This window comes from Anguilla anguilla, chromosome 2, assembly GCF_013347855.1.
Source record: "Anguilla anguilla isolate fAngAng1 chromosome 2, fAngAng1.pri, whole genome shotgun sequence".
Classification (NCBI taxonomy): domain Eukaryota; kingdom Metazoa; phylum Chordata; class Actinopteri; order Anguilliformes; family Anguillidae; genus Anguilla; species Anguilla anguilla.
The window spans coordinates 42,390,665-42,413,768 of NC_049202.1; the positions used below are offsets into that span (position 1 = coordinate 42,390,665).

General features: G+C 42.9%; 1 protein-coding gene across 1 annotated transcript in view; it reads right to left on the minus strand.

Moving 5' to 3' along the window:
• The window catches only part of dnah3 (dynein axonemal heavy chain 3), a 35,509-nt gene extending 14,240 nt beyond the window's left edge, over positions 1 to 21,269 (minus strand). Inside the window, exons 1-40 of the mRNA XM_035406028.1 lie at positions 20,844 to 21,269; positions 20,415 to 20,507; positions 19,894 to 20,104; positions 17,694 to 17,748; positions 16,458 to 16,623; positions 16,148 to 16,340; positions 15,841 to 16,036; positions 14,744 to 14,869; positions 13,551 to 13,746; positions 13,065 to 13,244; positions 12,645 to 12,781; positions 11,897 to 12,002; positions 11,567 to 11,745; positions 11,072 to 11,256; positions 10,616 to 10,739; positions 10,335 to 10,488; positions 9,978 to 10,122; positions 9,040 to 9,251; positions 8,592 to 8,683; positions 8,332 to 8,446; positions 7,904 to 8,020; positions 7,517 to 7,696; positions 7,232 to 7,368; positions 6,939 to 7,140; positions 6,700 to 6,792; positions 6,357 to 6,467; positions 6,009 to 6,123; positions 5,725 to 5,923; positions 5,358 to 5,466; positions 4,985 to 5,098; positions 4,602 to 4,778; positions 4,001 to 4,092; positions 3,654 to 3,873; positions 2,996 to 3,130; positions 2,793 to 2,904; positions 2,406 to 2,647; positions 1,976 to 2,076; positions 1,788 to 1,893; positions 1,109 to 1,238; positions 86 to 322 (exon numbers count right to left, since the gene is read on the minus strand). Of these exons, the coding sequence (XP_035261919.1) occupies positions 86 to 322; positions 1,109 to 1,238; positions 1,788 to 1,893; positions 1,976 to 2,076; positions 2,406 to 2,647; positions 2,793 to 2,904; positions 2,996 to 3,130; positions 3,654 to 3,873; positions 4,001 to 4,092; positions 4,602 to 4,778; positions 4,985 to 5,098; positions 5,358 to 5,466; positions 5,725 to 5,923; positions 6,009 to 6,123; positions 6,357 to 6,467; positions 6,700 to 6,792; positions 6,939 to 7,140; positions 7,232 to 7,368; positions 7,517 to 7,696; positions 7,904 to 8,020; positions 8,332 to 8,446; positions 8,592 to 8,683; positions 9,040 to 9,251; positions 9,978 to 10,122; positions 10,335 to 10,488; positions 10,616 to 10,739; positions 11,072 to 11,256; positions 11,567 to 11,745; positions 11,897 to 12,002; positions 12,645 to 12,781; positions 13,065 to 13,244; positions 13,551 to 13,746; positions 14,744 to 14,869; positions 15,841 to 16,036; positions 16,148 to 16,340; positions 16,458 to 16,623; positions 17,694 to 17,748; positions 19,894 to 20,104; positions 20,415 to 20,507; positions 20,844 to 20,882 (5,833 nt within the window). The 5' untranslated portion in view covers positions 20,883 to 21,269. The remainder of the gene's footprint in view (positions 1 to 85; positions 323 to 1,108; positions 1,239 to 1,787; positions 1,894 to 1,975; positions 2,077 to 2,405; positions 2,648 to 2,792; positions 2,905 to 2,995; positions 3,131 to 3,653; positions 3,874 to 4,000; positions 4,093 to 4,601; positions 4,779 to 4,984; positions 5,099 to 5,357; positions 5,467 to 5,724; positions 5,924 to 6,008; positions 6,124 to 6,356; positions 6,468 to 6,699; positions 6,793 to 6,938; positions 7,141 to 7,231; positions 7,369 to 7,516; positions 7,697 to 7,903; positions 8,021 to 8,331; positions 8,447 to 8,591; positions 8,684 to 9,039; positions 9,252 to 9,977; positions 10,123 to 10,334; positions 10,489 to 10,615; positions 10,740 to 11,071; positions 11,257 to 11,566; positions 11,746 to 11,896; positions 12,003 to 12,644; positions 12,782 to 13,064; positions 13,245 to 13,550; positions 13,747 to 14,743; positions 14,870 to 15,840; positions 16,037 to 16,147; positions 16,341 to 16,457; positions 16,624 to 17,693; positions 17,749 to 19,893; positions 20,105 to 20,414; positions 20,508 to 20,843) is intronic.
• Between the last annotated feature and the right edge of the window lie 1,835 nt (positions 21,270 to 23,104).

A 23,104-nucleotide genomic window follows, 5' to 3' on the forward strand; every position in this document is an offset into this window, starting at 1 on the left:
TTTCCTTTTTAGTAGCTGACGGCTGGAAACTAAAACAATTCTTGAATTTCAATTTTGCTACTATTAAATGGCTAAGGTCACTGACCTCTCTCAGGGAAGATGTTTTTCTTGGTCAGGTGGATGCTCTTGGGCCTGGGGTGGTTGTCATCCATGCCCATGATAAGGTTGCGGTAAAAGACGTCAAACTTCTTGCGGCTGTCCCCGTTGATGGTGCCACCCAGGCTCCACACGACAGCGAACAGGAAGAGTCCCTGAAGCCACATTGTGACCTGCTGGCTGGACATGGGTTCTGTGTCGTTTGCTCCTGACTGTGCAATTTCATCTGCCAAAGAACACAGTTACAAAACTTGTATCAGCTGTCACTATTTCATTGGTCAAAAAAGTATTTAAAAAATAGGGTGACCCTTACAGACTATATATCAACAGATGTATTGTGTTATTTGAGACTTGCATTAACTCAGACATTCCCCTCATTAAGGGCATACTATGCAGAATTTTTACCTTGAAAATATTATAAAATAGGCATTTTAAGGCATATCTAAGATGCACTGGAAATTTCTGTCTTTATGCACTTCAAGGTAATTTCGCCAAATTTGTGCACCTTTACCTGTATTTGTTATTCTAATATGTGTTTGGGACGTTTCAGGGTATGGCGCTGTTTTCTGGTTGGGGAGAGCTGGGTGTGGCTGCAGAGCTAGCTATCAAAGAAGTCCAGATATAGCAAAGTAAAAAGACAAGCAGACAAGGCTCTTTCAAGAACTATTTAACCTTGGAATTGTTTTTCCTCGGTGGTGGCAGCTGAAGTTAGCCGAAGGGATTAAAAGCGACGCTACATTAGGTGGGAAAACTTAGTCGGCTGGGGTTTAAGACAGAGGAGGAGATTTCTTTGACTGTAAACACAGGCTAAGAAATCCTGCATAGTATGCCTTCAACAGAACAGCTGTGGACACTATATCATTCTTATTATGCCCTGTTTTTATGGACCACTGGAATTGCCTAGTTTGTGTTCCACTAGTACAAAGTATACTTGTATGTGTAAGTATATAAGGTGACCTCCCATATTCGCCTGCAGGGAAACAGTCCTTCCTCACAGATAGCTGCGACTCACCCAGGAGACAGCTGTAGAGTCGCATCATGCTATAAGCCAGGTGGATGGGAGAGGTCTGCACCAAGAAGCGGCACTCCCTGTAAATGAAGTCCAGGCAGGGGTCGATCAGCCAGTTGAACATGTCGTCAATCTGCAGGAAGAAGCATCACATGCAACATGCTCACATCAGCACTGGGTCAACACCTGCTAGCAGAGCAGGCTCTCTGCTCCTGCGGATGAAGCAGTGTGGTATTACTGTGCTTCAGCTGGAGGACTGCAGAGCAAGGCAACAGCTAGCTGAAGGTCAAAATCCCAAATGGAAAACACCCTAACAGAAAGAAGCTCCATGAAGTTGTATGGCAGAAAAAATGTGATCATTTATCAATTGTTTTTGTTACACATTGCTGTACTTTTACTATGCTGTAAGAAACCTTGTTTGTGCTTCTTTCATTCTTGAGATGTTAACCTCAGCTGAGGCTCAGACTATTATGCTGGTGGTCTGTGATTACATGACCTTTCTCTTGCAGGTACGACTGCTTCGACTTCCACACTTACAAGTAGTGCCTCGAACGTCTTTTTAAGTAGGTGTAATAGGCGCATCAATAACAGCATATAAATAGTCATTCAACACCCCGTGCAAGTACAATCACAAATTCATTATGGAACTTGCTGAGTCAGTAGTGTGTGTGTGCTTACTCACCAGCTCCCTGTGCTCATCGCTCAGGGACTCCGGCAGGGTATCCATGTAAGAATCCTTAAGAGGGGCCCAGCCCAGCTGATGTGGCTCCATGTATATCATACCGCACCTTAGATAAAAAAGACAGCGGTGTCACTGAGGCCCCTGTGGCGCTCTCACTTGTGTCCTATGGTGTGCGCTGCTCCCCTCACCTACTGACAGTGGCTGGGGAGGCTTGCTCCAGATCGGCAGGCTCAAAGATCATGCTCATCTTGTTGCTCATTTGGATGATCTCACCACTCATCAGACACAGCTAGGGGAACAAGAGGGCACTGAGTGACTTGAAGTCCACTTCAACATGACTTCTAAGCATGGCTCTTAGGATAAACACCTCACCAAAAAACAGGATGTGCTTTTTTCACTTTGGATGACTCTTAGGATAGCCGTGGTTAACAAAGCTTAGGATTTAGCATTATGGTTAGTTCAATCCCGACAAGCTAAATATGCACTAGCGACTAAGCTCTTGTTCAAACTCATGTTTGGGTATAGCAGCCATCATTTCTCTTTGTCTGCATTTCACCTGCACTGCTGGCTCATCGCAACAGTCCCCACACATTCACAGTCTCTGTCTGAGGGCTGTACCTTCTTGTTGTCGTCCAGCACAGTGTTCATGTTTTCGATCCAAACGGCGTCAATGGGCCCGTCGAAGATGATCCATTGCCGGTCCTCAGATGTGGACACGGCTTGGTCCCTGTAAGATGTGGCCAGTACCCCATCTGACCACTCGTGGCTGACTGGGTCAAAGCAGCCGTACAACTGGCCCATGGTGATGGCCTTGGGATTGATAATCTTGAACTCGACGGCATACTCCTCCATCATTTTTGCTTGGGATGAAACAGGGATATCTTTAGTGGACAGGTGCAGGGCTGACCACCTTACGTCTAAAATACCCTGTCCTAGAGATCTACATTGCATATGTAGCATGTGAGTTCCTATAATCTCTACATGTTTCATGCTAGAGAGACACACCATGGTAAAGGTCCCCAAGGGCTCCAGCTAAGACCTTGTAGGCACAGGTTTTCCCACCCAGAGGGTCTCCAACAATCATGAAGCCGTGCCGCACCAGCATCATCTCATACACCTGAGGGGAACAAAGAGAAGAATCCTATTCAGCAGACTCCATAATGGACCCTTGCATCCCTTCTGGTGGCTGTTCAGACTGCGGTGTCTACCTGAATGATTTTTCCTATGAACCAGGGAACAGGCTGCAGCTTCAGCTTGGCAATGTTCTCCTCGAGAGCTTGCAGGAGGAGCTCATAGTCAGGCTTAGGAAGTACCACGCCAGGGAAGAGATCAGATATGATGCCCTGCGGTCAAACGAAACGTTTGAAACACTGCCCATACATGGCAAAAACATCAGGAACATCCTGTGCTAAAACAGGAAGGAAAACTTGCTTCATATTCAAATATGGAATATGTTTTTATGCTGTATGGTGACACAAGAATAAAAGAAGCATATATAGCACAGCCATACAGGCATGTAGAAAGAATTATGGGTTTTTTTCCCTTCTGGTAGGAAAGTAATATAAACAGATATGCTGATACATAGCAATGGGATACATCCCTGTTACTCAAATCATGGTCCTTGAGGGCCAAGAACTGCTGGTTTTCCGCTCTCCCTTTATCTAGTCAGATGAAGACCGTTCGGCCAATCAGCAGCACTAATTGTTCATTTAATTACCTGGGAGAGGAGAAAATCAGGGCTGGATATGGATACGAGGGCCAGATTTGAGTATCCATGGCATAAATGGTTGTTACTGGAAAACGGTATAAAAGGTTCTAAAGAGAAACATGCCAGCACGGGTTGTGTTTGGCACAGGTATATCTGACCTGGAAGAGCGGCACATCCTGTGCCAGAAACTTGGCCATGTTGACGTCCATCAAAGCGCGCAGCAGTAGCACACTCTCATTCTCTTCTGGGTACTTCAGCTTCAAATTCCCTGCTGCAGTCAGGACTGATTTCACAGCGCGCATCCCGTAGTCATAGTGATGCTGGGATGAAAGCTGCTCTGAGCAAAGACGGTATGTGGCCACAATCTTCTGGGCAAGACTACAGAGCAACAGAATCAAGAATAATTGTTTCATTTGTCTGGACCATTGTTGTGTCAATTGATAATGTAAGGGAGGGTCAGAAATTAAACTACTAATCGCAGCCACATGGACAGTAATGTATTTACCTGCGAGAGTCAATAAATCCCATAGAATATAAGGAGATCTCGCCAATAAGGCCATAATCTGGCACCATCATGGCCACTGTGCGGAAGAGAGCCTGTCAGCAGAAATAAAGAAATCTTACACACAAATACAAAGAATTCTTTGGAACTGGTGACCATTACAGCCTTTCAGTGCACTTTAAAGTCACGGTGAAACAAAAGTTAGAGCAGCCCTAGCTTCCACAATATGAGCTATACACGAGCCAAACAAATCTTCTGGGGGAATTTTCAAAGGGCGGGGAGTTGACTCGATTGATGTCAAATGAGGACGAAAAGGAATGCGAGCCGCTGCATGAAGGGATGTCGATTGGAAGGGAACGAAAAATTGACAAACACGCCCACTGGTAATCGATGACGTAAAATCATAGTTACAATTGCTTTTCAAGAAGTGGAGGGGAAAAAAGCTTTGGAGTGAAAATGACAGTATTAAATAAAGTATTCATTTTTTTCTTTTTTTTTTGGAATACGTACTTTTAAACATGTTTGTGTGGTTATAGAGAACTGACTAAATTGATGAAAAAGCCCTTTTTGATTTCACTGTGACTCCAGTATAAGCGCTCAGCACCTTCAAGTTGTCGGGCAGCTCAGCCCTGCCAGCGTAGCCAGGGTTCATGGTGATGAAGACAGAGCAGGTGGGGTTCAGTGACAGCTCTGTGCCCTCGAACAGGAAGGTCTTCATGTCGCACATGATGGCCCGCTGGATGCTGAGGATTTGCTGGGCTACCACAGACAGCACCTCCACCTGACACACGGACACATGGCCAGGGTCAACAGAGCACTGCTTACCTTCCAGTCCACTGTACTTGGACATATTTGTATTTGGACATGTATTTAAGTCATTATTACAATAATGTATTATACTGAAATCTTTAAATATGTATCAGCATAGTGATAACCGTATACAACTGATGATTGACTTCACTGACAGCAGATCTGTGTCAGGCTCACCTCAATACGGTTGAACTCATCAAAGCAGGCCCAGGCTCCAGATTGTGCTAGCCCTTTGAAGAACTTACTCATGGCCTTGTAGTCTAGACCATCAGAGCAGTTAAAGACCACACACTGGAGATACACAGATACATAAACATTATATACATATAAACATATGAGATAATTTACACAGCCAACGGCATGACGACAATTCAATTCATGATTTATAGACAACTGTCTCTGCACTCATGAGCAGTGGCCTTTTGCAGAAATACATAACAAAGATTGTTTTCCCTTCTAAAAACCCTTCCTAACCTGCCATTTCAATTGCTCTCATTTTCAGAATGGCTAGTCTAACTGTGGCTGGGATTGCCATGGTACTGTGACCTACCTGCTTTGCGAGGGCTTTGGCCAAATCCTTGGTGGTCTCTGTCTTTCCAGTCCCAGCTGGACCCTCAGGAGCCCCACCTAGGTTCAGCTTCAGGGCCCCCATCAATGTCCTGAATGCATTAGCGCCCAGCAGTCACAAGAGCAGTGGTTACTTGTGCTACAACAAATTGAACCTGCTTCAGTGCAGAATGGCATTATCTTCTGTAAAATACTAATTACTTCAATTTCAATTTTGCGGGTTTGTAAAATACAACTTGTTCTTTAGAAACAATATCTATCACTTGGTTTTCACATAGTGAGTTTGAGAATGATGCAATTGCTGATCATAATGACATTGAATATATTATGGCTATAAGGCTGCGACTAACCGGTAACAGCGGTCAGTGAGTGGGGTGATGACCAGCCGGGGGGAGTTCCCCAGGTACTCATAGCCGTACTTCACGGTGGTGGTAATCATGCGCACTAGCACATCGTCATCCTCCCAGAAGTAGCGCAGCTGAGAGGTCCACTGGAAGTCATTGAGGGAGGAGATGCCATCCTCAGCTAGTTTGGCCACTACATCTCGGGCTGAGGAGCAGAAGAGTAGGGGTTTGTGAGTAGGATGGCGATGGTCAGTCCTCAGCTTAGAGGCCATGCTGCGCTCGGAATTCACCATGTACATCGATGACAGTCAGGGCCCCCAGGGTTACCCGCGCACCTCCAGGCAGCTTCCCTCTCACCAGCTCAACTATGTCAGTTATTTGAGCATTACTCTGCTCCAGGTAGGCCTTTAGAGAAAAACAAAAAGTATTTAAAATCAATTGAGCAAGATTTTAAGACAGAGGTGAGTAATTTTTTTCAGGATTCTGAAAGTTTTCTCAGTACACTGCACCTGATTTTAATGGTATTAATCAGGCAAAATAGATACCAGGGTGGACCAATATGCATTGCTTTCAACCTAGTGTCATTATTGAAAAAGGAGGGATCAGTGTGAGTGCACATAGAGATAGAAGAGCCTCACAGGCAGGGCATTCTTCTCAATGGCCTCAGAAACCTCACTGGTCCAGAAGATGGAGGAGGCACAGATGACCACTTGGCCTGGCCACTGAAGGACCCACTTCTTCCTGGGAACCTAGGGGATGACAGTCAACCAATCAAACAGCTGACATTATCCTGCTCTTTGACCTTACAATCATTGATTTTAGAACAGTGAAGGCCTACCATGAGAACTTCAAAAACAAACGCTTGCTGGCACAAATGTTACCCGCAAACACGAAAGCAGATTTTTGACACATCCATTCCAAAGGGTTGAATACGGCAGCTTCCTGGTTTTCTGGGTTATGTGTGAATTCTGAGACAGGTACCTGGACATATTCTTTAACACCCTCGTGTATGACGGCTCTCACACTGCCTAGCATCATTTTCTCCACCTGTAGTAGCCACTTCTCCACCATTCCCTGTGTACATTAGTATGGGAGGAGGTTCCATTAGGTCAGACATTTTAGTAACATGATCACTCAGATTATGAGTTCATTATGGCGACATTGTGATAAAACCCTTGTAGACAGAAAGCCATTTCAGAACAACAGTAATTCCTCGGCACCTTAGCCATGGCTGGGTAAATCTTTTGGATGAAGGGCACGGTTTCCTTTTCTGAGCTGATCATTCCAGTGATCTCCATGTCCTCAGTGAACTCCAGCGAGGAGATGCCTTCAAAACACTTCTTCAGGTGGGGCTGGACACGAAGTGGGTCCTTGGTCTCTGACAGGATTTCCAGAAGCTCATCATTCGACAGAAAGAAAAACCTGTAAACCCCGACAAGAATCACGTCACAAGAGCTAGCCTATTTGGATATTGCAGAATGTATATAATTGTTTTTGAGCTGTGGCTGTTGACCTGGGAAAGTAGAGTCTCTTTTTCTCCAGGTAGGTGTTCAGTCCTTTCTGAATGTCCTCCAAAAACACATTGGACTCTTGGAGCCTACCCAGCATATTTGGCTGCCTTGTGGCCACCAGCACTCGAGTGTCTTTCACCTGGAAACAGAGGCAGGTACCTCAGAGTGATCAGATAGGACACTGATTCCATCCTTTGATTCTAAGAATTGATTTTTGAAAGATCACATATACATACAATGGGTGAGCCATTACATTGGTGCCTCTGCTATAAATAAATCACTCTTACTGCTTCCGCAATGATGTCCTTCCAGTAGCTGTCGACAATTCCAAACTTTCGCCCCTCCTCCGGCATTTGAGCAATGATATCCTCAGAGCTGAAGATGGGCTCCAGATAGAGCCAAGTGGACTGACACTTCAGCATAGCATCTAGAATATCCTGAATCAGCACCAGTGTTTCCTCCCATTCCTGCAAAGAGGAACAAGTTATTTTAGGTTAGAATAGAATAGAATATAGAATATTAATAGGTTGAGCCTATTAACATTAGTACAACAGTCAGGTGTGAATAAAACAGCAACACTGGCTCCAATTGGGTCTACTGAGGCTAAAGGTAAGCAGACAGCTCAGCTGAAATTTGCCCTTGTGTATGAGACAAAATAACTAAAAAAGTCCTACCTTGCATTCATTTTCAATTGGCTTTATGAATGGCGACCCACGCATTGTCTGTGTCTTAATGATATGATCGTCCAGCAGCACTTGGATGTCATCCACCGAAGACACAACATTTGTCCCCTAAAATACAACCTCATTAGAAACTCATGAAAGTTACTTTTGTGGCAGGTGATGGCAAGTTCAGCTAAAACACTGGTATCTCAGCACTGTAACACGTCTTATGGTCTGGAATCATATGACAGCATGACAAAATTCAAATTAGATCTTATGTTTCCAATTAAAGGGACAACTAAGCTACAAAACAGTCTCCTTCTATTGTTGGGTTTGACTGATTTTATTTGAATATTATCCCACTCAATGATGAATGAATTGTCACAAACACCATACTAGAAAAGAATACAGGCTGTATTGAGGGATCCCTATATGCTCACTGAGTCTCTGTATGGAGAGAATGCGAAGCGCAGCTCGGCCCACTCTGTCCTCATCTTATCCAAGGCCTTCTCCAAGGAGAACTCTTTGCTGGCTGCTGCCCCGAGCTCCTCCAGTCTGCAGGGATATGTTAGCAATCACACAGCCATTCCCCACAGAAACTAACACAGTACAACCATATTCCTCCCTGTTATGCATGCAAAATAAACTGCACAGTATTTTACTGTAATTTGAGGCTAGGCTCCTTCTTGTGCTGACTTACTTGTCAGAGAACTTAGACAGGCCCAGATCCACCATCATCGACAGTGATGCGTCAGCTTCAGGTTTCACTTCAAAACCTACAATGTTGCTGATCTGAAAGGAGAGGCCAACATCAATTATTCAACAATTTGTCACAGCTCCTGAACACTGGGACTGACCAGGCTAGATGGTCATTGGAGCACAGAAAATGCTTTGCACCGTATTATGAAATGGCAGCCATTGCTCCCGAAGATGGAGGATCGACTAGATTCAAGGTCAAGGAGTAGGATATTACCACAGTGAAGAGAACACAATATTCTACCATATATGATAAGGTTATGGTGCCTAATTGTTTTAACAATGGTACAGTTCTACAACACATCTCTGAGAGTAAACTTTTCTTTGACAATGACAACGTTAAGAAACTGAGCAACTTCATTCACAAGAGTTAGGTGGGTGTGCACACTGACCTCTTGCCAGTGGCGTTCCTTCATGCCGGGGTTACAGATGGTGGTGAGGATGGGCAGGTGCTGCTTGAACTTGTCAATCTTTATCTTGAAGCTGTCCGCTACGCGCCTGGGCCCCGGCAGGTCAGAGAAGCTCTTGGCCAGCTTGTACACAGTGCGCCACATAGCTGCTAGCTCATCTGTGATGTGTTCGGCGTTTAGATTCTGGAATGGACCTGAGGCCCAGAGGGTTCAAATAATCTTTTAGCTTTTAGTCAATAATAGACACCAAAGTACATTGAGGTACAATACTGTGTGAAGCACAAAATATTTTTGCTGACTTTATTATTGCACATTGAGTATGAGTCTTGACCGACTCTTTTTATAGCCCTGCTTCAGAGTTTGGCTGGTAAATATTATAAAATGAAACGCTACCATTTAATATACTGAATTCTGTTTTATAACACAAAAGATCATGACCTTATTTGGGTTGCTGTAGTAATCACAGTCCAATGTCTCCGTAATTCAACATCACAAACTGAGTTAAGAGTTAGTGTCATGTAGGGAAGTACAATAATATCAGGGTGGTATCAGCCAATACAGATAAGTTTGTTTTAGTATATTATTGGCCAATATTGATACAGCCTCAGTATTATTGTGCTCACGATGTAACTCTTAATTCGGTTTGTCATGTTAAATTAAGATATCTAACAGAGGCAGGCTAAGAGAAAAGATTTGGTCATTCATTAGGATAGGTCCATGTGATGATGCAACATGCAAATGTCACAGAGATGACGCATGTAATGCGCCGCTTATGCTGTTAATTAAGTGGATGTCATTCTCAAAAAGTAGCATTATAATCAGGGTTGAGTATTGTTGTGCGGCTACACTGATGGGTTGGGTTCCAACATTTGGGTTGCCCAGGATATTACACTGAAATTGTGTTAAGGCTGGATTCTCACCATTCAGCCAGACCTCTGAATTATTTTGGAAACTGAGGGCTGTAGTCCAGAGCTGGTCATAGGGCTGCTTGCAGGTCATGAGGATCTGCACCATGGGGAAGTCACTCAGCTCTTTCTCCAAGAGACTCTCTTCCTTGTTAATGTCCTTCATTGGGGAGGGGGAGGGAAAATGTCAATAATGTGTGTTTATGCTGAATAACAAGAGAAACAGCAGGCTCACTGAGAATGACACTTAGGTCAGAGAAAATTAATGCAGTGGTATGATCGTAACACAATGAAGGGTCATTGCTAATGAAGTCTGACCGACCCCTCGGTGTGTACAGTATCTGCGTTTGCCTGGGATGTGGTCCTGCTCACCTCTAGCTCTGTCACGGCAGCATCCAGGGTAGCCGACAGCTCGTTCAGCTTGTCCACATTGTTCTTCATCTCGTCCAGAGTCATCAGCTCTTTCTTCTTGAAGCCCTCCACCTCCTTATTGACACTCTGCAGCATCTCGTCAAACTGTAAGATCCTGGGGATGGATGGGGCCATTTCAAAGTGTTTCAGTGTGGCATGGAAGTCAGGGCATCTCAATAAGTAGTCCTCATTTAACGCAGGCGTCAGAGGTGTTAGTGTGCAGAAGGATTTAGGACCATTACCTGTTGTGGAGGTGGTCCTCTGCCTCCTCCCTGTATGAGGCCAAACGGTTCTTGCTTTGCTCAAACAGAGTCAAGATCTGGTCTGGCCAGTGGAAGACAGTGCTGTTCAGCTTCAAGTCCTCATCTGAAAACACAGGCATTAAAGACCACCTTATGATCACGTCCCATGGTGCTCAGCCACTAGGGATGTGAGCAATTTCAGTAGAAAGTAGAGGCAAAGTTTGTTCACACTGCAAGTCAATACTGGACATCTGTATTATCTCTGAAGGAAAAACCTGTTTTTGACCTTACAGTGAAATAGACTGTCTATATTTAGAAATAATAAAAAAGGAAAATATTCTCATCGGGCGTATCTAGGAAGTTCAGAAACATAAAGAGCTACCTGAACACAAGAGAAGTCTTATCTAAATACTAAATTGGAGCCCTTTATGAAGGGCTTTTCAGTGTTACACGCACCAGACAGAGTGGCAAAGTCCAACAGGAAGTTAAGGCGGTTGGCCGCCTCTCCAATCTCCTCCTTCAGTTTGTAGACTGTCACTTCGCTACTCTTCTTCAGGTACTGATTCAGGGCCACCAGTTCTTCTGAGTTTTCTGGTAGTCTACTGATGGTCTCTGCAATCTCATCATAGTTCCGGCAGACACTACAATATATACAGTAGCATGATTAAGTACATACAGTTCAGGTGAAAGTGTGCTGGAAGGCTCTGAGACAGTAAAGCAGAGACAGTATCTCACTCAGCCATTTTCCATAGAATGTCATTAACATGAACCATCACACTGTTAGACATGGTGTTGCAAAACCATCCCGACCCCATGCAGGAGAAACTGTGTTAGGACAATCAACTCAGTGACTGAATTTCATCACCATCTGAGCGTAATCAAGGCAGTCTTCTGTATGTGTGAGAAGACCATGCAAGGAGGCTAATGGGAGATATTTGGGAATGCCCACACCTCTTGTTGAGCTCTCTGTTCTCATCCACCTCAAAGGTGATCAGCATTTCCTTCAGTCTAGTGGCACGGTTGCACAGGTCATGGTTCAGGTTGGCAGCGTCCAAGCAGAACATGGACAGAGGAACGGTGATGTGCAGCGTGGCGATCTCCACCCACAGCTGCTGAATGCCTTCAATTTTCTATGGTCCAAAAAGAACAAAAGGAACAGCCCAAAATTCAATTCTGGCGTATCCTGTCTCATCATTCAATCGTTTGAAAAACTGTAACCCTACATGGTAACTTATGTAGGACATCTAAAGAGTAATATTTCTAGGATGCATGGTACTTTACCGTCGTAAAAGCCTGCAAGGAGTGTTTTTCTTTGAGGAATGCTGCTATCTCCTGCTTGGCATTGTTGTTTAGGAGATCACTATACTTTTTGTATACATTCAGATACCTGAAAAACAATATATTAAACAAATTTGTGGAGTATAATCCACTTTTAACAATACCTGTTTTAAACTGAAAACTTGTTAATTTAATTAAGCACACATGGTTATCCAGTGCAACTTCCAATATAATTGAATATATGTAAAGGAGTTCACCTTAAGAGATAATTCCTTTTTTTTTCAAACTGTGTCTTATATTCATGGTATTTTCCATCATTCCTTTCAAACCTCAACAATGAAGCAAGGTGTGTAGAACATTGCAGAACTTATAGGAATTATGGAAAACAATATGGAATTTAGACCCATGTTGAAAAGTTACATGAACAATCATGCCAGCTCTGACTAACAACACTGCTAGACCAAAACTCATTCAAACTGGCAAAATATCTCATTTTGTGAGGTGTCATTTGCAACAGTAATGTGATGATGGGGTGACAACAAGTATTACTGGAGGTGTACCAATGGCAGTACTGTAGATTTGTCAATGGCAGTGTGGAGTTGTCATTGTCAATGTTGCTTTCATGTTTGTAGACATGCTGGATAGGCATCATCAGAAGTGCTGGATAGGTGTCAGTGGCTGTAGTGTTGAGATGTCAGCAATAGTGTTTGAAACTTGGCAACAACAGGAGAGGTACAGTTAAAATATGTACTTCTGTGGTCCCACTGTGTTCTTCTGGAAGACTTCCATGGCCCTGTTGACCAGGTCAGTGACGAGGTCCTCTTCCGGTCTAACAGTGCGCAGATTCAGATCGTGCTCCTTGATCTCTGGGAACAGGTGACATTCCACCTGTGTGCAGGCCATCACAGAACACACTACTCATCGCTGGCCTGCAGTCCTGCCCAGCTGCAAGCAACACACTCAATATACAGCACTTACTCACTTAACGCAAAAGGATTCCACAAACACATGTAAATCATTAGGCTGAAATAAAATGTAATAAATCTTGCACTGTTTGGAAAGCTTATGTGTCAACTGCTAAATGACGTGAGTAACTTCCTGTCTATATGAAAAGTAAATCAGGAGAGGGAAGTAATCTAACAGTGTGGTGATAGGGGGGGAAGGACCCTACCCGCGGCAGGTTCTCTGCACTCTTGATAATCTCCATGAAGCCTCGTTGGATGAGCTCCCAGCACTGCTGCAGGCTCGGCTGGAAGACGACGTACGGCTCCTCCACCTTCAGCTTCACGATAAGAACCTGCTGCTGCACGAAGCGCAGCTCGTCGTACTCCCCACTGTAGTCGTTCCCGTCCTGATGGACAGCAATGACAACACAGCCTGACCAATGAGTCTGCTGCCCCTTGGCCTAGCACATCTCCCACAGGGATATGCATCCAGCATTTAGAGGAGAACAGAGGGTGGTTTATGATGCAAAGCAGATGACTTACAGTCCCGGGCAGAAAAACTATATTAAAGCTATATAACTATAACTATATAAAAAGTGAAAAGGACAAATGTACAGTCAGAGGGAAACATGGTTGGACAACCAGCAGACTAGTGCTCTGCAGCTCGTGACAGTTACGAGACAGACAATGGCAGGGCGGTAATGAAGGTGCACCTGGTGCAGCATAAAGAAGTGCAGCAGGTCCTGCAGAGAAGAGACCACCAGGCTTCGCAGCTGCAGAGACATGAGGGATGCCACGCAGTAGAAGAACTCTTGGGCTCTGACTGGGGCCACTCTCTCACTCTGAGGTACCAGTGGGAACCACAGGTCTGTATAGTTGATGAAGAGTGATGCGCATTCAGGTAGCCATCTGTGGATTGGAAAACAGCAACAGCAGCAGACATTTTATGAAATGTTATCATTCCTGTTTCACTGTATGTTTTCGATTGGCCCAGACAGTTGCTGTGAACTCTGAAGGATGTTCTAGTTGCAATGCAACCTGAGACTGCTACACTCAAGCAAATTGTGGTGCAGCTTCATATAACATTAGTACATGGGTCCCTGGTCATAAGAGCTTGTGCTGTATGAAAAATAAGAGGGACGGAAATACCTGCATGATATAAAAATATATATTTATGTTTATAAATGTGAATGAACAGTGTTCCTAAGTACAAGTGGCAACACAGCATCACTGTACAAGCTGCTGTTTGGAGTTACCCGAAATGTATTTTCTTGCTTTAAACTTGCTTTAAACTGCAATCCCAAAATACACCCATACATGCCATTGTAAAGAACACTTTTGTGCTTACGTTTACAGAAAACTACTGAAACATCTGTAAGTATAAAAAATATCCTTCATTACCCAAAACATAAACCTGTCGGGGCCAACAAAACATACAATAAACCTTAATTTATTTCAAAAACTTTAAAATGCATTTGAGGTTTTCATGGCAGGTAATGCTAATCAAAGTATTGCTAACAAAATCTTTGATGAAGCTTTTCCTTTATTCTAAAGGTTTTATTCAGGTTACATTAGTAACTGAACCTTATCTGATGACAGACCAAAAACACCTAACCTGTAACTAACATCCACAAAACATCAGTATCCTAGTAACTACAACATTAAGTCTCCATTGTAAGAGGGAAAACCTATGAAAATCAGCAGGCATTGTGTGCCAGTTGTTTTATATACAATAAGGCAATTAGGCAGGACAAAAAACCTAGTAACTGAGATAGATTGAATTTAGCAAACAGTGCAATTTAAAACACAACAGGTCTGACACATTAAAAAGAAGGCTGGGAAACATGAGAACAGTAGATCTTCCTCTGTTACATGATTAGCAATGCAAATGGACAGACACACTCACTTGTTGAGCAGATCCTCCCGGGTTGCTTGGCACTGCTTCTGGAGCAGGTCTTCAAACTCCGTGGGGAGCAGGGGAAAGCTGGCGGAGAACAACTCCTCCAGCTTCACAAACCTCAGGGAGGAGAAGCTGCAGGACACAAAGCAGGGAAGCCGCTACTGATAAGGCCCAGAAATGAGTCTATACACTGGTTCTGAAGGAAACTCCACAGAAAGACTCTATACTGCACAGTTGTATTACACTGTTTACAGGGACAAAAGAGCAGCAAGTGTCACAGCACAAAGACTGCTCAGCATATACTGTCTCTTTCCTTTTGCACTTAATTTTTGCAAGGTGATTTATTGTCTTTTTGTTAACTCTCATATCAGAGATCATAGAACAAGCTTCTGACCTTTCATTCTACAACTGATCCACATGCTGTGGGTAAACCTGATAGGAGTATTCCTATCACGCACTGTATTGCTCACCATGCTTTTTGGGAACATACCAGAGACAATGACATATACTTTCATTACACCCATGAAAAATTTTAAATGCATGAACTATGATACTTAACCTCTTTGGACAGACTGTGTTGAAAATTTATCACTGAGTAAGATTCTAGAGTTAGAAAAAAGTGATAGTGGTAAATGCAAATTTTTAAAAATCCAAACTGTTTCATAAACACAACGGTGAAAAAAAACAAAAAACACTACACACAAATGACAGACTACAAAGTGCACTGTCAATAAATATCAATGGATAGTGACACCTGAAACAAAGCCCTAATAAAGTGTATGCTAGAAAATGAATGTTTCAAGAGTAAGATAAATGGAAAAAAGTAGCTAAAGTCATTCAGAGATGAAAGGTAAAGAGAGAACCTTGTATTTCTCAATCTTTTAAGTTAACCAGCAGGTAACTACATCTGTAACCCTATACCCAAACCCATATGCACAGAATCAACTACAGAACAAGAGTGTGATGTTAGCTCTTAACTCCTCCATGAGAATGTTACCGCTTCTTTTAACTTTCTGAATAAGACAATGCAGGACATACTAGGAAATGGCGAAGGGAAACTATACACCATCTAAGAGAAAGGCTAGCAATAACAGAATGATTACTGCTTGAGCCAGAGGTCCTGCAGGTGCAACATCATGGGGTTGATAGTGAAGAGGTGCTGAGTTTGCCAACTTTGTGCCTCTTTGTAGCTGCTGGCCCACGGGACGGGCCCGCGGATCACTCTTCTGGGGAAGGGTCGTGGGACATTGGAGATGCTCAGACGCTGCCTCTCAGAGGGGTCCTTCAGGATGTAGTCCACTGAGAGCCACAGGGAGAAGCTCTTATCAAAGCTGGCACTTAGTGCTTAGCATTAGAAAATGTTCAGGGGAAATAACCCATCCAGTTAAATACAGGGACCCAGTTTCTCACCGATGCTTTTCCTCAGGCTACAATTGTAGATTTCTAGAACTTCCTCCTTAAGGTGGGAATGCAGATTCTGCACTTCTTGGCTGTCACTTTGAAGCCAGTCAGGCACATGCTTCTGGATATTTGCCATCTGCTGCATGGAATGGGCAGCAACCATGTCACTCTGCACTCCATTGTTGATGTAATACATGTACCTCTGTGAAAAAAGCAGCCATCTTGGAAACGATGCAACAAGCAGTTTTTCACCTGAAAATACAAGCATTCCTAAGTTACTAAGACCAGGGTCATGTCCTGACCTTGGCTGTGTCCTTACCTCCAGGTCCCTCTCTGTGGGCTCTCCTTCTTTCCTCGTTGCCTCCTCCTCCTGTTTGATCATGATTTCCAGCTGCTGGTTGGGAGTCAGGGGCGGGCTGTGAGGGGGCTCAGGTCCCTGACTGCGCTTGCCGTCATCAGAGTCAAAGGACTGAGAGACTGGATCCCTGTGGGATGCCAACAAACATAATGAAGGAAAAGTATACATATGTTTCTGAACCATATTATTATATTTTTTAAACGCTTCCCTTCCCCCCTTTTCTCCAATTTGAAATGGTCAATTATGCTGATCGATGCTTACTGCCGCTATTGATTCAGGAGAACACGGACAATCATGTGCTCACCTCCGAAGAGTGTGACGTCAGCTGCTATTTCTTATCACACTGCAGTTCGCAAGTGGAGGTTGCACAGACATGAGTCATAGGAAGACACTGACTTCATGCGCTGCACCACAGACACTTATGGGTGCGTAATCTACCAGTAGAGGGCAGTGATGTACAATGAGTCGCCATCTTCCCGGCCAACTAAAACCCTGCATTCTCTTGGCGGAGCAAGTGCCGATTGTGCGTCCCCCTACAGGACTGCTGGTCACAGTCAGCACTGGGATGATCTGGATTCAATACTTGACCCATGCGCTTGCACAGTGCTTTACAGGATGAGTCTACCAGCTACCAGCCGCCCCGCTTTTAACCAATTTTTTATCCCAGATTTTTATCCATTTGGAATGCCTGCTCTCCTTTGTATGCAAGCACTAAAACATTCTCCCTCTATTCAGGAAATGTAGACAAGCACTCATTTTCCTTCAAAGCAAGTACCACTGATGGGTGCTTATTTTCCTTTCGGAGCCCACCAGCTGAGCTGCTCAATGAATGTGTTAAAAGAGTGCACTTCTCGTGAAGTTTGCACAGCCAGACGTACAAGCGCCCAATTGCCCAGAGGAGCTACTCTTGTGACAAGACTGTGAAAACCATGCCGTGTAAAACCTCCTTCCCTAAGCAACTCTATGATAATTATGTATTACTCTGTGGGGGTTGCCAGACAATCAGCATGGCTACAGTCAGGATACAATAACAGACCACAAGGCATGTCATTGCACTAAAAGATGTGCTTTAGGAGGATTTGCTTCTTGACGACCCAAATATCACATTACAATTGTAGCAGTAGATTGATGTAGAAGGAACACAAATGGCTGCTGCAATCCCACATTTGGCTTCAGTGGTTTCCCTCTCTACAGCACCTGGCTCTTGGAGTAAGCCTCCTCTTCTTCTCCGCTGGAAGAGATGCTGTCATCGCTAAAAGCAAAAAGCTAAGGAATAAAACATTAATTGCACAAGCTAAATCATTAACTCTTTTGTATCTTATATACAGTGCAATTATTTATGGACAGATTTAATGCTTCATGTGTTGTTTTGTACCATATACAGAGGGGTGACAAAGGAAAACCAAGATAAAGTGTCTTAGTACATTACATTACATTACAGGCATTTGACAGACGCTCTTATCCAGAGCGACGTACAACAAAGCGTATAACCATAACCAGGAACAAGTGTGTTTAAAACCCTAGAGGGAAGTACAGTACCAAGTGCAGGGAATGACTGCGTAGTTTAACTTGTACCCTGCAGGTTAATCTGGTCAACACAAACAAAAGCAGCAACAAAGCAGTCTATGCAAATAATACAAGCAATAATTGAGTAGGCACGAGTGCAATAACTAAGTCAACTAAGATAAACAGCTTACCTAGCTACAACCCTAAGCTAACATCAATTAGGGACTACATGGAGGTAGGGAGGGGTGGGGAGAGATGCAGCCTGAAGAGGTGAGTCTTCAGTCGTCGCTTGAGGTGTAGTAAGGTGTTGGGCAACCACGAGCTGCCAGAACAGCTTCAATGTGCCTTGGGATAGATGCTACAAGTCTCTGGAACTCTACTTGAGGGATGGAACACCATTCTTCCAAGAGATATTCTGTCATTTGGTGTTTTGATTATGGTGGTGGAGAGCACTGTCTAACACATCAGTCCAAAATCTCCTACATGTGTTCAATTAGGTTGAGATCTGGTGACTGTGAAGGCCATAGCATATGATTTACATCATTTTCATACTCATCAAACCATTCAGTGACCCTGTGGATGGGGGCATTGTCATCCTGGAAGAGACCACTGCCATCAGGATAGAAATATTTCATCATAGGGTAAAGGTGAGCACTCAGAATAACTTTGCATTGATTTGCAGTGATTCTTCCCTCTAAGGGGACAAGTGGACCCAAACCATGACAAGAAAATGCCCCCACAGCATAACAGGGCCACCGAACCCCCTCACTGTAGGGGCCAAGCTTCCAGGCCTGTACTGTTCTCTTGATGTACGGCACACATGCACTAGCTCACTTGTGAAGAATATCGTGAAGGATGTCTCATCTGATCATATCACTTTTTTTCCACATCTCTGAAAACTAGTGCCTATGGTTTTTGCACCACTGAACTCTCAAACGTACATTTGTTTTTGTAATGAGGGGTTTATGCTCTGCAACCCTACTATAATATCTCTCTACATAGTTGTCCGCAGACTGTTCTTGCTGACAAAGTCTGACCACGTCCTGCATTGATGTTCACAGTCACCGGAGGAAGAGTTGCTCTTCAGTTTTTACTTGCATATCGCACTATTGCACGAGCATCACGGTCATCGAATGTGCGCTTTCAACCACAATTTCCAACCCTATTTACTGATGTCTCCCATAGATCTAAATGCAGATGTCACTTTACTCACTGTTCCTATTGAAACACAAGCCAGTTGAGCAGTCTTTGTGACTGAAGCCCCTGTCATCCGTGCCCTAATAATGAACCCTTTTTTAAAGTCACTCAGATCTTTTCCTCTTTACATCTTGATCCAAAATTGAGGTCAACTGGGCCTGCTCAGAATTTTTAAAAATGCCACACAGCATGATAGGGTGTTAGCTGCTTACTTGCATCACACAGTACACCTGTATGGAAGCATCTCCATTTGTTATGTTTCTCTGTGCATTTATTCAGGTTTTTCCTTTAATTTGTCACCCGTCTGTAGGTCCTAGAACTACCTGATTAAGCTACAGAAGATGATACCGCCACCTAGAGTGTCCTGTGTAGACACACAGGACTGGGTCTTTGCATCTAAGTGCTAATCAGGCCCCTTTGGACAGAGTACTGCCATGTGTTTGTGAAGGGTATAGGTTTGAACCTCATTTGGTCTACAGTCATCAGTGATGGAATTTCTTGCTTAAATGTTCTTTGTGGCTTTATTGGCCTAAGGTGGCAGGGGCACTTTTGCTAAGACATTTCATTAAGTTTCACAGCCTGTCAACTGCTGTGGCTTTTGATTAGGATATTGTTCAACACACTACTTTATCTATCTATCACTGTATGACAATTCCACACCTACTCAAAAAGGATGAGTGACAGAGAAAGATACATGTTGCAGGCACATCCCCAGGAATGCCTTGTGGAGGTGCTCCTTGTCTCCTCTGCAGGCTCTGAACCTTCAGGTGCCTGGCTTGAAGGCTGTAATTGTTCCCTATGGACTCACTCGGTGTGCGGTGGTGACGCTGCTCTTTGAAAGGCACTGCCAGGGTCCAGGATGTATTGTAGATAATGGGTGGGTGTTGATTGTGTTGGAGAACAACCTGAAACAGATTTTTATCCAACGTTGAACCCACTCGCACCCATTGAAGGAGCAACTGTTTAATTTCTTTTTTTTTTTTTTAAATTAAAAATAGTCTCAAATACATGCAAAAATATCCTTCTCCTTGACAACAAACATTAAATAGTGCTAAGTATTATAGTAAAATAGTAAACAAATGAGCAATTCAAGCTTTAAATTCACATTCCGTTGGAACTACGTTATATGATTATTTATTATATAAATTAAACTGCTAAGAAGTAACTAGTCTAAGCTTAATTAAGTTAATTTAGCCATTAATTTGCGCATCTCACCTGGTATAACTGAGACGGGTCCTCCGTCGCAGACTCAGGAAATTTAGGCAATCTTCTGACATGACTACTTTTGGGTATTGAACTATCTTCCATCTGCAGTAAAATACGAATCTGTTTTTAAAATGTATTCAAATTAACGACAAGTCAATTTAACCAAAGTTGACGTTACACAACTCAAATTCAAGCTGAAAATCCAGCTATGACATCGATGTCAAACCTGTTCTGGTAACGTTAGCAAACAAATGTGAGTACAAGTGGGAGTAAGCAGTCTGAACTTTGAGATGTAAAGACTAGCTAGCTAATAGTAATAGTTAGCGACTTGTACATTCTTCAAAAATAAAGCTAGAAAAAACGCCCATCTACAATTCTACATACCGTTAGTCAATTAAAAAATAATTCTAAGCTAACGGTCACAGTCTCATTAAATACCTGCAGTTCTCGGGGTCTCGATGACAATGACGTTTCCATTGAAACTGTGGAAATTTTCAGTGCTGAGAATTCGCATAATTAGCCAGCTTCGAAGCTATAGGGCTATCCTCAAATTATATAGCATACTTGCATTCTAACTTAATCTATGCTTAAAAATACATGTTATCAGATAATATTAGCTTGGTAACGCAGTTTTCTGGCGGGCTGGTTTGTCTCGCAAACTGGTCACATATTGTTCTAAACGTTAGCTAGCCACATGCACTGGAATATAACTTGGTGCTCTTGTATGTAATTTAAACGTATCCGTATCGAGTTAAATTTTCCAACGTGGAACTATGTGTGTTAAGTTACCCAAGTAATATTTTTCAAGATTTCCTTAGAGCTACTGGAAACATCCGGACATATGGGTCGCGTCACCTTGGTAACCGCGTGTCTGTTGCCTAGAAACTCGCAATTCTAAAGCACTGATACTGGACCGACTTCTTCAGGTTGTTTTCCGCATTGCTGTTTGTTAGGTATGATCACGACTGTTGTAACTGATCATAGATTGGTTGGTGGCTGGCAAAATCACCTGGAGACTTTGCTAGTGTGCTGTTCAGTACATTTCTCTCCAATCTTGTGAAATGTAGCCAGTATAAATTTGTTGCAAGGATGAACAAGGGGCCATTATGATTTGTTTGTGCCAAAACTGAACTACCTACCTGCCACCAAATAATTATAAAGCAATGTTAATCACTCTCTCATATACTGTAGCTAGCTAGCCAGCAAGCTAACTGCCACGATTACATCTGCACCACAACGCCTGCGTCAGCAGAGGGCGTCGTATGACTTCAAACCAGAGAGCTTCAAATTGTAGAACTAGACTAACTTTACTGCAAACAGATCCGTAAGGTTTTTTTTTTTTTTTTTTTAATTAATTTTTTTTTTTTACAGTTTTGGATTCCTACTCAGCTGTTTCAGATTCGCTGTAAATGTGACATTAAAAGTTAGCTATCAGAGACGCGCGAAGACTAGTATTTCCAGTGAGTACAACATATTTAATGTGTACAACCATTACTTCTGTAGGTATTATGTTGTATTTGTGGTGTGGTCATTAAACACACACGCTCACTTTCGCGCCCGCACACGCACACACCTCGATGAGCGTAGCGGCTGTTGGTCAAATTATATTTATATTTCGTTTGATAACTTAAAATGGAAAATGTTCCATCAATCAAATGTTTATAAAATATTTAATGGATCTCGAGTTGTACAGCATGTAGCTTATAATTAATGCGAGTCAGTTAGCATACAGTGGGACCCTATAGGCAGAGCACTTAAAAGAAACATTTTTTTTATAAGAATTCGGAAACATGTAACAATGCTGTATAGGATGATGATTACCACAATTGTCTGAATTTGGTTTCATCCCACACAACTCATAAAATGTTTCGAAACAGGCCCCGTAGCCTATATATTAGCATTCATTTGCATGATCAGATAACGATTGAACAGCATTCTCAAGTTTTTTCTTCAAAATGAGTTTGCACATTAACTATTCTGACCATAACTAGGTTTTAATTTAATATACGCACGGTTTTATTAGATGTACAAATTTCTTGTTTAACAATTACGGAATCGGAAATGTAGAACGTTACCGTGGGAAAATAAATAGGACATCCTACGATTGTGAACATAATATTTTCATGTTTTCACTGCGGTTAAAGGGCAACTTGTTGATTATTGGTTGCTCTTTGAAGACTTTTGATGCGTGATCATGTATTACTAAAATAAATCCCCAATAGGTGCCATTTTTCCTTCTTAGAAAGAAAGATACAGCCAGTGTATCTATAAGTAAACTTGTCAGCTATAAGGACACTTGTCTACTGGATCAAAATCGCAGGACACTGAGAACAGCTATAACTATGATAAGAGCACTTGCTATTGAAATATACTATCATTGGCCAACTTTCAGCTTGCCCACACTAGCTGACGAGACGGAAAGAAGCATCAATTGGGGTGGTCGCATCTTAAATCACGCCACCCTATCACTCAAGTGCTCAAAAATCATACTCGAGCCATTGAGGCTGTCCGTCAAAAATGAATTATAATGTTCCACCCATACTGCACATTTGTTTTTCTATTGGATAAAATTGGGAATGTTGCTTAGTTACTGTGCGTATAATTTGTTCTTATTGGTGTATGTAATTGACAATCATCTCATCATTCGTTCCCAAACTCCCTCCTCCTTTACTGATTCACTTTGGAGTTTCAAACTACCA